Source organism: Petaurus breviceps, unplaced genomic scaffold, assembly GCF_028583685.1.
Source record: "Petaurus breviceps papuanus isolate PSGF00001 unplaced genomic scaffold, PetGlider_PUasm1.0 64, whole genome shotgun sequence".
NCBI classification, from domain to species: Eukaryota; Metazoa; Chordata; class Mammalia; order Diprotodontia; family Petauridae; genus Petaurus; species Petaurus breviceps.
Genome location: NW_027186428.1, coordinates 5,898,199 through 5,911,090, shown reverse-complemented (window position 1 = coordinate 5,911,090; position 12,892 = coordinate 5,898,199). Strand labels below are relative to the sequence as shown.

At 43.2% G+C, this 12,892-nt stretch overlaps 1 protein-coding gene across 3 annotated transcripts in view; it reads left to right on the top strand.

Annotated features, from left to right (window-relative positions):
* The window catches only part of AKT1 (AKT serine/threonine kinase 1), a 136,591-nt gene that overhangs the window by 56,202 nt on the left and 67,497 nt on the right, over window positions 1–12,892 (top strand). Inside the window, exon 1 of one of the 3 annotated variants that reach the window (XM_069103832.1) lies at window positions 2,667–2,688. The exons of the other annotated variants lie outside the window; for them this stretch is intronic. Within the exon in view, the coding sequence (XP_068959933.1) occupies window positions 2,682–2,688 (7 nt within the window). The 5' untranslated portion in view covers window positions 2,667–2,681. Of the gene's footprint in view, window positions 1–2,666; window positions 2,689–12,892 lie in introns of those variants that run through there. 3 annotated transcript variants of the gene reach the window in all.

The window sequence follows — 12,892 nt, the reverse complement described above, 5'->3', positions numbered from 1 at the left end:
TGATCCAGTCCCTAGCATATAGCCCTGTCAAAAAAAAAAAAAAAAAGAGGAGGGGTGGTTTATTTGGGTGACATGTCTCCCCTTTTTTTTTTTTTTTTTTTTGCCCTTTGGAGAGCAATTGGGGTTAAGTAACTTGCCCAAGGTTACATGGCTAGTTTTTTTGTGTGTGTGGGTGTTAAGTGGCTAAGGCCAGAACCAAACTCGGGTCCTCCTGACTCCGGGGCCAGCACTTTACTCACTGTGCCACCTAGCCGCTCCCTGTCACCTGTTTTTGATGAACCCATGCTTTCTTTTTGTGACCCTCACTTTTTAAATATTCATAGATAATTCCTCTTCTCATGTATGTTCTAGGAGTTTACTGGGAATTTTGGAGCTCAACAGTGTGGTTGGAAGAATATCCTTCCCACTGTTTCCTTCCTTAAAAAGGGGGGGAGGTGGAGGTGATATTTCTCAGTCATTAAGAACCTCGCCTCTTTTTCAGTTTTTCAGAGGTCACCCACAGCAGCTCTGTAGATTTTTTCCCTGGAATTCTTACAGTACTCTGAGATTTAGTTCATTTGGGCTTGGTGGTAATCAACTTGTTGAGGGCTATTTTTACTGTCTCCTCACTCAAGTTTCAGCTCTTGCCTAGAATAAACACGGTAAAAGCAAGATTAACAGTTGAGACATACTTTTACTCTATTATCCGTTACCATGCCATAGGTGTCCCAGAGCCAGTTCATGCCAGCTAGAACCCCTCGTTAAATTTTTAGTGTGAGCATTTTCAAGATTGGACAAATCTTGGAAATGAGTAAGCGTTATAGTTGACTAGTTGTATAAAAGTGAAGAAGAAAATGTTGATAGCAGATTAAATTTAAAAGTATTAGATACATCTTCCCCCCAAAAAGCTGATTGTTAAACATTTATCAGGATACCCCTGATTGTTCTTAATTTCCCTGAGTCTTAGTACTTTCCTTTCTTTGATTTCCCTTTACTCCCAATACAGCTTAAAAGTTTACCTCTCCCCCCCCTTAAAAAAAATATTCATTGCCAGTTAATTTTGAACTTTAATGCTTGGAATCCTGATTTGCCAGGGTAGTCCTGTCCTTTTGAATTCATCCTTGGTTACCTGCTTTTGTTTTCTTGTCCCATCCCTCCTTTGTCTTCCTTGTGCTACCCCTATCAGTTTCATCAGATGGCTCTCCCTTTTTATTTCTCATTGAAGGAATATGCTTTTTGTCATCAGAGTTTCATTTTTGAGAGTTTCTCATCCCTCCTGGCTTGAATTCTCTATAGGTTTTTAGGCAGTGGGACCTGATTTTCTCTGAACTTTTAAAAAAGTCTGCTCTGTCCCAGCCTAGGTGGCATGCTACACTATCCCTGGATTTTCCTCCCCCTTCTCTATCACAAATTCTGGGTTGTATGGTTACTTCCTCTCAAGGTTCCTCTCAGTTCTATTTTGGCCCTCAGTTCCCCTTTATTGGTTAGACTCAGGTCCAGAATAGCAGTTCCCCTTTTGGCTTCCTCCACCTTCTGAAGGATGAAATTAATAGCTAGACAGGTCCAAAAATTTCTCATCTCTTTTAACAGAGAACACTCCAGCAGATGTCTGGGTGGTTGACATCCTTCATTCATACCTGCTTCTTTGCAGGCTTTGTGATCTGCATCAGTAATTCATCATCTATGTTCTCCTTCTGTCCAGATGGTCTGTATTATACTTCTATCATGTTGTCATGTTTTTTTCTTGTACCATTGATCCCTCATCCATATTTTGTCTTTCATTGTAATAGCTGTTTACCATGCATGTATATTGAGAACAGATATAGCATTCTCAGTGTTAGTTTCTACAACAAATTTAATCTAGCATCATAGGTCATGGGACTATAGGATTGTAGATTTATGCTGGAAGTGACCTTAGAGTCACTGAATTCGACCCATTCATTTTATAGATGAAGAAACTATAGCCCAGAAAGGGAAAGTTACTTTTCCAGGGTTATACTGCTATAGTAAGTGTGCATCTGAGGTGGGATTTGAGCCCAGGTATTCCTGACTACAAGTCCAGTTCTTTAGCTGTGACACCACACAGTCTCTGTGATGGGCATTGTGGGAGATACAGAGAGTTTCACTAACACAGTTCCTGTCTTCCCAAAGCTCATATAGTCCGGAGTAGAGCTTCTACTGGTAAAATACTTAACAACTGTCTCTCCAGGAAAAAAAAAAGTACCTGTGACACACTTTTAAGTTAAATCTGCATTAGTAACATCACTTTCTAGACAGTCATCAACACAATAAACCAACTCCCAGTTTGTAATTTGCCAGTTTCCAAGGTACAAATGCACACATTGAAAATTTAATAATTGCCTTTTTTGAGCCCTCTCCAAACTGAGTCCAGCACACCCTTGCAAGATAAGACGCAAATACAGATAAAGACCTTGCATAATATTACATGACAGATGCATTAAGCAATTGCAGAATGAAATAAGGTCTGAGAAGGAAGGGTGTTTCCAATGGGGGATATCAGAGAAGGCTTCATAGAAGAGGTGGTCTTAGAGTTGTGCTTTAAAGAATAAATGGAGGAGCAAAGAAGCAGTGGGGGAAGGCATTCTTGTTAGAAAGGACAGAATGAGCAAATACAGAGAAGTGATGGAAGGAGCACCCAGAGGCCAACTGTTGGTTGTAGCGTGAATTCATGGAGGGGAGTAATGAGAGGTAGGTGTGGAAAGCTGTGGTGGTGCCCAGGTAGTTGTTGAGTTGTTTTTCAGCGGCATTTGCCTCTTTGTGACCCCATTTGGTGTTTTCTTGACAAAGAGTGGTTTGCCATTTCCTTTTCCAGCTCACTTTGCAGATGAGGAAACTGAGGCAAACATGGTTAAGTGACTTTTGACTTGCTCTGGGTCACACAGCTAGGAAGTGTCTGAGGCCAGATTTGAACTCAGGAAGATAGTCTTCCAGACTCCAGACCCAGTGCCCAATCTGCTTTTGCCATCTAGATTGAGGAGGGCCTTAAATGACCAGATGGAGGAATTTGTTGCCTCAATACAGGGCAGATAGAGGACAATTGGGTGGTATGGTGGGTAGATTGTCAGACTTGCAGTCAGGAAGAATCATATTCCTGAGTTCAAATCTGGATTCAGACATTTCCTGGCTGTGTGACCCTGGGCAAGTCACTTAACCCTGTTTACCTCAGTTTCCTCTTCTATAAGATGAAGTGGTTGAGTTTCAAGGTTTCTAAGAGCTGATCCTATGAGACCAGAGTAGCTCTAGGCCTGGATCTGCCATTAGCTTGACACGTATCCTCTAGCAACTTACTGTTCTTCCTTCTCTGGGCCTGGCTTCCTCCTCTTTAAACTTTGGCTGTAAGATCAGCTAGTTTGTAAAGAGTTCAGTCCAACAAACATTTATTAAGCATGTCGAGCTCCCCGTGCTCATTTTACAGCATACTCTGTAATGCGTGGAAAGGGCTGGCTGGGATATGGAGCACATGTGCTAGCTGAGGATGGGGGAGAGGAGGGTGGGTGTGGGCTGGGGCAGAGTCTGATACAGCAGTAAGCTTGCAGCAGTTGGTAAATAAAGATGGATTTTCCTTTGTTCTGCTGGTGCGGGCTGCTCATCACTCTCTCCTTACGCTGTGAGCTTCCTGGGGAGTGGCAGCTGTTTCTGATGTGAGATACTCGATCAGGGGCCGACAGCTCCAGATTTGCTCAGACACTGGGGTGGAAAGGGGGGAGAGTGCTGGGAGCTGGGGAGGGGGAACTGTTATTGTACACCCCCTGGAGAGTTAACTTTTCCTCATGAAGGCGGGTTTCCCAGCGTTCCTCTCTGAAGTGGAGAAGTTCAGGCTGTAACTGGGATGTTTTTGCCCATGACAGGCACTTAAGAAATGCTGATTGGATTGGATGGGCTGTGCCTGGCAGGCCTGCTAGACCTGTCTGGCCTTCCTCTTTGACATTTAGGTGCCTGTCCCCAGAGTGACATAGGATGGAGGGAGATAGTGGTGGGTAGTAGTCATGGTGGGTTTAATGATTGAATGAAGCAGGACTTAATCCCCTCTTTGAGCCTCTGTTTCCCTAGCTATAAAATGATAGAATTGGAATAGTTGATTTTTAAGATTTTTTTTTTTGCTTTTTATGATTTCGTTATAAGCTGACTTAAATCTTGAATCACAGGTGTTTTTGATTTTTTTTTGCTTTTTGGAGGGGCATTTGGGGTTAAGTGACTTGGCCAAGGTCACATGGCAAGTTTTGTGTTAAGTGTCTTGAGGCCATATTTGAACTCAGGTCCTCCTAACTCCAGGGCTGGTGCTCTATTATTCACTGTGCCACCTAGCTACCCCAGGTGTTTTTTTTTTTTAAAGGATGATCAGGTGGGGCAGCTAAGCTAGGTGGTACAATGAGTAGAGCATCTGCCCTGAAGTCAGAAGGACCTGAGTTCAAATTTGGCCTCAGACACTTGACACTTAACTAGCTGTGTGACCTTGGGCAAGTCACTTAACCGCAATTGCCTTTCTCTCAAAAAAAAAAAACAAAAGATGATTAGTTTCTTTTTAAGCTTTTATCATATCCTTCCCTTTGCCTTTCTCATCACCGAGGCTGCCCATATCTCTAAGAGCAATTTGGGTGCCTGCCATGTTTGGATGAATTGGGAGTAACCAACTACAATTCTTTTGATGAGATGGAATTCCACCAGGCCTCACCAATTTTTTCTGCTGTTTCACCGTGAAGACCTCTGGGCCTTGCCGACCCCTGCTGTTATACCCTCTAGATCCTCTGATCTCATGGTACCTCTGGCCCTTGCCATCTACACCACAGCTTCAGCCTCAGTACTTTAAGACATTTCCATCTGTTGTGTATCTTAATTCTCTTAGGTGTTGTCTACCTGAGTTAAGTATGAGCTCCTGGAGAGGTGTTGTCTTGCTTTTCCTAATTCTGTTCCCAGTGCCCTTAATAAGTGCTCATTCCTTCTGTCCTAGCAATTCCTTTAAATGTAACTCTGAAAGGGGTTGGGGGATCAGATTATCCTGAGGCAACAGAATCATCCCAGAGATGAAGGCCTGGCTACTGATGCAAAGTTGGCTTCTTGGGAGTATCTTGAGTGTTTCCCTCTTTATGTAATTCTAAGGGAACAGTTTTAAGTCTCAGACCCCGCAGAAATCTTTGTTTTTCCTTGAATTTTACTAGACTGTGAGCTCCTTAAGGCAGGGAACTATCTTACCTAAACTTTGTGTCTCCCCTAATGGTGGAACACCATACTCTGTACTTGGTAAAACATTTATTAAGCCCCTACTGTGTGCAGGCACAGTGCTAAGCCCTGGGGAGACATAAAGGGGCAAAAGACAATCCTGTCCTTAAGGAACTCACTACAAGCCCACTAATATGTACAAGCAAGCTATATACAAGATAAAAAGGAAATAATTAATAGAGGAAAAGCACTGGGATTAAGAGGGATTGGAAAAGGCTACCTGTAGAAGCTGGGATTTTAGTTGGGACATAAAGGAAGGAGGGGAAACCAGTAGATGGAGATGAAAAGGGGCAGCATTCCAGGCATGGGGGACAGACAGAGAAAATGTCCCGAGCTAAGAGGTGGAGTGTCATGTTTGTCTGAACCAGCCAGGAGGCCGGTGTCTCCGGATTAAAGAATATGTGGTGGGGAATAATGGGCTAAGAAGACCAGAAAGATAGGAGACTCTATAGGCTTTGAATGCCAGATAGAGCATTTTGTATTTGATTCTGGTGGTGATAGGGAGCCATTGGAGTTTTTAATGTGTGTGTGTGTGTGAGACATGATGGGACCTGTGTTTTAGGGAAAATCACTTAATAAGTGATGAGTCTTAATAAATGTTGTTTGAATGAGTTGTTTGTTTTTTAAAGAAAATCACAAGTATTTCACTTTACAGAAGGCATCTGGGGAAGCCCAGTAGCTTTTGTACCAGATCTCAAGGGCCTTAGAGCATTTGTGCAGGAAGGGAGAGTGGCCCAGCTCTTAGGCGGAGTGACAGTGAAAAGCCAGTGCTGGTTTTCCTAGTGGAAACAGGCCATTGGTTTTCGTCTTGAGTAGTCTTTTCTCCTTCTCCTAACTTGTGCCTCCCGAGTCTGGCGTAGGGGCTGTGAACCCTCCTTCACACAGCAAGTATGATGATAATACTGGGGTTTATAAAAGGTTTTTCTCACAGCTTTGTGAGATACAGGGAAGTAGTCAGTTAAGTAACATTCCCATAGCTGGCAGGCAGGAGAGAACAGGGATTTCAGTCAGTCACTCAGCAAAGCATTCATTTTATTATTTTTTCAAGTGAACATTTTTATATTTTATTTTTTCCAATTACATGTAATAACAATTTTTAACATTTGGCTTTTTTAGATTTTAAGTTCCAGATTCTCTTGCTCCCTTCCTCACCTCCCCCATCCTTGAGAAGGCAAACAAGTATCCATGTGCAGTCATGCAAAACATATTTCCATATTGGCCATTTTTAAAAACACATTCCCCTCCAAAAAAACCCAAGAAAAATAAAGTAAAAAATGTTTTGATCTTCATTCAGACTCTGTCAATTCTTTCTCTGGAGATAGTATTTTTAATAATGAGTTCTTTAGAATTGTCTTGGATCATTGTATTATTAGCAAGCTATTTATTAAGCCCTACTGTGTGCCAGGCACTCTGTTAAGACACTGAGGATACAGAGATAAAGGTTGCACTGAAAGAACCTAGGTTTCTATGTTAACAAACAACATGTTCCACATATAAGGATAAACAAAATGTATACAGGTTAATGAGGGTATGGAGAGGTAATAACGGACGTTTCAAGTATGAATCTTGAAGGAACCTGGGGATTCCAAAATTCCAAGAGGCAGAGGTGAGGAGTGTTTCAGGCACAGCCTATGCAAAAGCAGAGAGGGGGAGATGGCATATCATGTGTGAGGAACAGTACAAGGCCAGTTTGACCAGATCCTGACCACTGTGTGAAGGGAAGCAGTGTAGAAGAAGATTTCAAAGGTAGGTTGGAGTTAGGTATGAAGGATGCTAAATGCCAAACAGAGGAGTTTACTTGATTCTAGAGTTGATGTCAATCCACGTCTCCTGCTTCTCTTAATCCGGTGTGTTTTCCACATTGCTGTAAGAAGAATGCTGGGTGGGAAGGAGATGTCAGTCTGACAGTGGTTCATGTTGTAGATGGGACTTTTTCAAAAAAGGAAAGAATTGAATGTTTTGATTACCCAACCTCCACCAAAAGCCCTGTGCTTTCTGGAAATATATAAAAAGCAGAGATACATCCTCTTCCTTCTGGGAACCCCCAGCTTGAGGGGGAAATGTGACCCTGTCCTTAGGGAGTCCCTCTGTGAGGGGGAAACAGCTCTAAAGGATAAGGCCCATTTCTCCTCTTCTTCCTGTTTTCCCCAAAGTAGAACTTAGCACAGGGCCCAGAAAGGACTTGTCAAACATAATGAAGATTGTTTCTGTTCATGCTTGAGGAATGTGTAATATGCAGATGCCTGCTCCCCTTTCTAGGGCTTTCTGGTCCAGAGGAGACCAAACAAAAGAATTGGGTGAGACACAGGAAGTCCTTTGGCCAAAATCTGCCTCCTCTTCAGCCTTCCTTCCTGCTTTGAATCCCCATTGGATGAGAGAGCGTATGACCTATGGTATGACTGGTGGTTTAGGGTCTCTCCCCTCCCCTAGAAGATGAGGACAGTTTGTTATTACACAAAAAGTAATCTTCGAACTTTGGGATGAAGTGTTAATCATTAACACCCAATAAGGCAACACCAGCTTGGACTGAACTCTCCAGAGAGTACCTCTGGGGTGTATCATTTGCCCTATGCTTATTCAGTATTTTCATCAATGACTGGGATAAAGGGATAGATAGGTGGCATGGTTACTAACTTCATTGATGACACACATCTGAGGGTGGGTTGGGGTGGGGCATAGCTAGCTTATTGAACAGTAATTTCAGTATCCAGAAAGATGTGAAATCGTGAGCCCATTTGAATGGAGAGAATCACTTCTTTAGGCCTCCATTTCCTCACCTGTAAAATAAGGAGTTTGGACTCAATGTCCTCTGCCCTTTTTGCTTCTAAATCTATGATTCTGTGATCTTGACAGGGCAGGAGTCAAGAAGACCTGAGTTCAAATCCAGCCTCAGATATTTACCAGCTGTGTGACTCTGGGTAAGTCACTTAACCCTGTTTGCCTCTGTTTCCTCATCTGGAAAATGAGATGGAGAAGGAAATGGCAAACCACTCCAGTGTCTTTGCCAAGAAAACCCCAGACAGGGTTATGAAGAGTCAGACATGACTGAAACCACTGAAGAAGAAGAAGAACAATGTTCATGATTCATTTTTTCATTGTGTCCGACTCTGTGATTCTGTTTGGGGTTTTCTTGGCAAAGATACTGGAGTGATTTGCCTTTTCCTTCTCCATCTCATTTTCCAGATGAGGAAACTGAGGCAAACAGGGTTAAGTGACTTGCCCAGGGTCACACAGCTAGTACGTGTCTGAGGCTGGATTTGAACTCGGGTCTTCTTGACTCCAGGCCTGGCGTTCTCTCCTCTGTGCCACTTATCTGCCCATAGTAGCTGTTATTAAGTATCTGAAAGGCTGTCATGTGGGAGAGGAATTAGATTGGGCCTAGGAGCACAAATAATAGTGGGAAGTTACAGGGAGACACATTAAAAAAATAATTTATCACCCATCTTTCCCATCATATCCCTTCCCAACTCATAGAGAACCATCTTTGTAAGTCAAGTCAACTAGCATTTATTAAGCAATTACTGTGTACCCTATTTACTGTGCTAGGTGCTTATAGTAAAGGGAAAAAAAAGAGGAAGAAAAAAATTCAGCAAAACTGACCATCAGTGAAAAACATGATCTATGCAGTGTGCCACCCCCATGGTCCCCCACGTCTGCATGGAAAGAAGTTGGGGAGGGGGAAGGCGTTTGTACTGTAACACCAAGGAAAGGCAACTTCCCAAGGTTCAGAATACCAGCATAGGTGCTCTCCATTTTATTCAGTGAAAAACCAAGAACAGAGAAGGTCAAAACATGACATCATTCAAAATACAGCATTTACTAAGTGTGATTAAATAATCTCCAAGTACTACCCCACCCCAGGACCTTCCAATCATTCAATCAATTACAAAGTCCCTGTTCTAAATACTACTCCACCCCTAGGCTGTACCTTCATTTAGTCCACCACAAAGCCCCTCTTCTCAAATGGAGATTAGTTTCCAAACATAAGTAAAGTACATTCACTTGTTCAACCATAGAACACAAAAAGGTCAAAAGTTCCCCACCCCTGGATCACAATTGAATCTACCCCAGAGTTACATCAAGTTTAAGCACAGCACTTAATACCCAAATGGAGGTCTTTTCTTCATCTTGACATGAGGCAAGTTCTCAGCAATCTTAGTTCCTGGGGAGACAAGGCTTAGCAAGGCCATAAGATACATTGCCAGTCCCTTCATTAATTCATCCTCTGTCTGTAGAACAGTCCTAGAGCCCCTGAAAACATTAGCAAAACCCTCTCCCAGGATTTCTGTAAACATACAAGAAAATCCTTCTTCAGGGCTTCTGAACCAACAGAAAGGTTCGCAGACCCCTGCAACAACAGCACTGCCCTTCACCAGTGGACAGTATTCATTCTGTCTGCAGGACAGTCTCCAGACCCCTGCAACAACAGCACTGCCCTTCACCAGTGGACAGTATTCACTCTCTGTCTGCAGGACAGTCTCAGGGCTTCTTAACCAAAAGCCAGGTTCCAGGACTTCTTCAACAACAGGACTGTCTTTCACCAGTGGACAAATCTGGCAAAAGAACATCAAAACAGACAGACAAAGTACCAGCAAAACAGCCATGTCTCCTCAGTCCTTGGCAGCTCAGGGGGCAGGTCTCAAAAGTCCAGGGCGATTCAAAGTGTCCCCCAGCAATTCTCTCAGTCTCTCTCTCTGCCTCCACGAGGTGCTGCTTCCAAAAAGTTCTTCTGCCTCTCTCTTGTCTCTCCAAATCTACGTCACCAGCTCCTCCAGTTCAGGACTTTCTTTTCACATCAACAAGTCCATCCCACAGGTGGGATTAACAAGCTCTGGGTTTTAACACAATCAATTTGAAAACCAAGCCAATACAGGGGAATCTTTAATTGCCATTACTATCACAGCGTTCTCCCAGCTTTCCTCTTTGGGGCCGAGCTTGGTCGTAGTTTTACAGCATTTAGTTGTGGTTGGTTGTTGCTCTTTCCATTTCCGTTGTTGTAGTCGTAGCGTGTCTTTTTGTGCTGGTTCTGCTTACTTCACCTTACATCAGTTCATATAGGCCTCATCATGCTTCTCCATATTCCCCACATTCTTTATTTCTTATGCACAGTTAACATCTCATTACCTTTGTGTACCGTCATTTGTTTAGCCGTTCCCCAGGGCATTGGCATCTACTTTGTTTCGAGTTCTTTGCTGACATAAAGATATGCTGCCTTCAATATTGTGGTGTATTTGGAACCTTTCCTTTTTGTCATTGTCATCCTTGGGGTATGTCCTAGCTTTGGAATCTCTTGGTCAAAGGGTATGGACATTTTGGTCACATTTTTTATATAATGCCAAATTACTTTCTAGGATGGGTGGACCAGATCACAGCTTCACCAATAATGCATTGTTGTTATTCAGTCATTTCAGTCAGTGTGCCTGTTTTTCTACTGTCCCTCCAATAGGGAGGCTATATTTTGCTATAGGGAAGCATATTTTGACTCAGCATAAGAAGGAATTTTCTAAGGATTGCTGTTGCCCAACAGCGGAACTGCCCCAGGAATTTCTGGGGCTGTATAAAGTAGGAATGCCCCTCCTTATGAAGGACTACACATGGTGCTTCTTAAGAGGTTGGTAGCTCATTTCTTGTGTTTCTCTGTGAGTTTGGGGAGGCCTGTTGGGAGTGGTACCTAGATAAGAGTGAGGATAAGGAAAGAGGTGAGGACTGGGAAGGAGAAAAGAGGGCTGAGACCTTTCATGGAATTCAGGATGTGAATGGCATTTGTCTCTGAGGTTTTTTTCCCCCTGGTCTCATCAATTATTCTTATTATTATTATCATTATTTTGCTTTTTTGGAGGGGGGAAGGCAGGGCTGTTGGGGTTAAGTGACTTGCCCAAGGTCACACAGCTAGTAAGTGTTAAGTATCTGAGACCCAGGACTGTATTCACTGAGTCTCATCAATTATTAATTGGGTTTGTATTTTCTAGTCCTTTAGCTTTATTTTTGTGTTTGTTTGTTTTTTTTTTTTAAATAAAGTAATATGCGCTTCATTTATAAGAAAACTCTGGGAAGTATGAAGGCAAGGCCATTTCTGGGTGTACTAGCTGCTCTCCCAAGTTGTTCCTTGGGGCTTATAGGTCCGGGAGAACAGCCATGGCAGATGGTAGCCCAGTGGATAGCAAGCACTGCGCTTGGAATCAGAAGTTGTTATTCAGTCGTGTCCAGCCCTGGTGGCCCCATTTGGGGTTTTCTTGGCAGAGACAATGGAGTGTCTGCTGTTACTTCTCCAGTTCATTTTACAGATGAGGAAACTGAGGCAAGCAGAGTTGTGTGATTTGCCCAGGCTCACCTAGCTAGTAAGTGTCTGAGGCTGGATTTGAACCCAGGAAAATGAGTCTTCCTGACTCTATCCACAGCGCCACCTAGGTGACCTGAATTCAGATACTTGTTAGCTGTGTGTTCCTGGGTAAGTCACTTAACCTCTGTTCCCCTCAATTTCCCTAATTTGTTGTTACTGTGAAAATTAAATGAGATATTTGTAAAGCACTGAGCACAGTGCTTAGTCCATAGTAGATGCTTATTCCCTACTCTTCCCCTTCCCATGGAAGGTGTGAAGATAGAGTGTAGCTGAGATATACTGTCTTTGCCCTAATGGAGTTTATAGACTAGTTTGAGCACAAGACATAAGTAATAGGTGTCTTTAATACAGAGTAATAAGAGAGGGACAATGGAAAAGTTGAGATGGGGAGGGGAGGGTATTATGGGTATAGGGAAGAGGGCAAGAAATCTCATTGGGAGGATAGTGTGACCAGAGTGTCAGGAACAGAGGGGAATAGTGTGAGAAGGCTGTCCTGGTACCAGATTGCTGAGTGATGAGAGCCAGACAAAAGGTTTGCACTTGACTCTGCAGATACTGGGGTTGTGGGGGTGTCATTGAAGGGTTTTGAGCACAGTGGTGTCATGATCAGATCTATGGCTAAAAGAGATCATTCTGGAAGCATGTGGATGATAGATAGATTTGGGGCCTGGGGAGGGGAGGATTGAAGTAGGAAGATCTATTAGATTATTGCAGTAATCCAGCTAAAAAGGGACATTAGTGACCATTGGGTTCACACCCTTCATTGTACATTTGGGGGAAACAGACCAGGAAGTTTTTACCCGGGGTTTATATATCTATAGAAATGGGGATAAGATTTTTCCCACCATTCTTATTTAGAAGCAGATTTTCTCCATTCTCCAGGTGCTGCTGATCTGAATGAATGGTCTACAACTTAAATTTATGATACTGTCCACCACTCCTGTCCCCTCCCCCCAGCTCCCCACCCGAACTCCCTAAGTGCCAAGTTTGATAAAGCAGTTGACTAATTAGCAAATCGCCCATTGTTGCACAAAGCACTTGCTCTGCAAAATGTAAATGGGAAAAAAGAAGTTTTTTTCAGTGTGTCAGTATGAAAAATGACAAGAGCTAAAATACCGCGGAGGACATCTGCTGCGAGGCTAGGACACTGAGCCCTGTGGAAGGCAGATGTTGAGACTCTTTCAGCTTACCTTTTCGAGGTCCCACTAAATGGACTGACCCCACAACAGACTGGGAATCAGGAGAACCTAGATCCATCCCGGCCTTTAGCTCGACGCGTGTGACCTCCCAGCCAGCCCCTATGCTTTTCTGAGCATCTGTTTCCTTGTCTGAAAA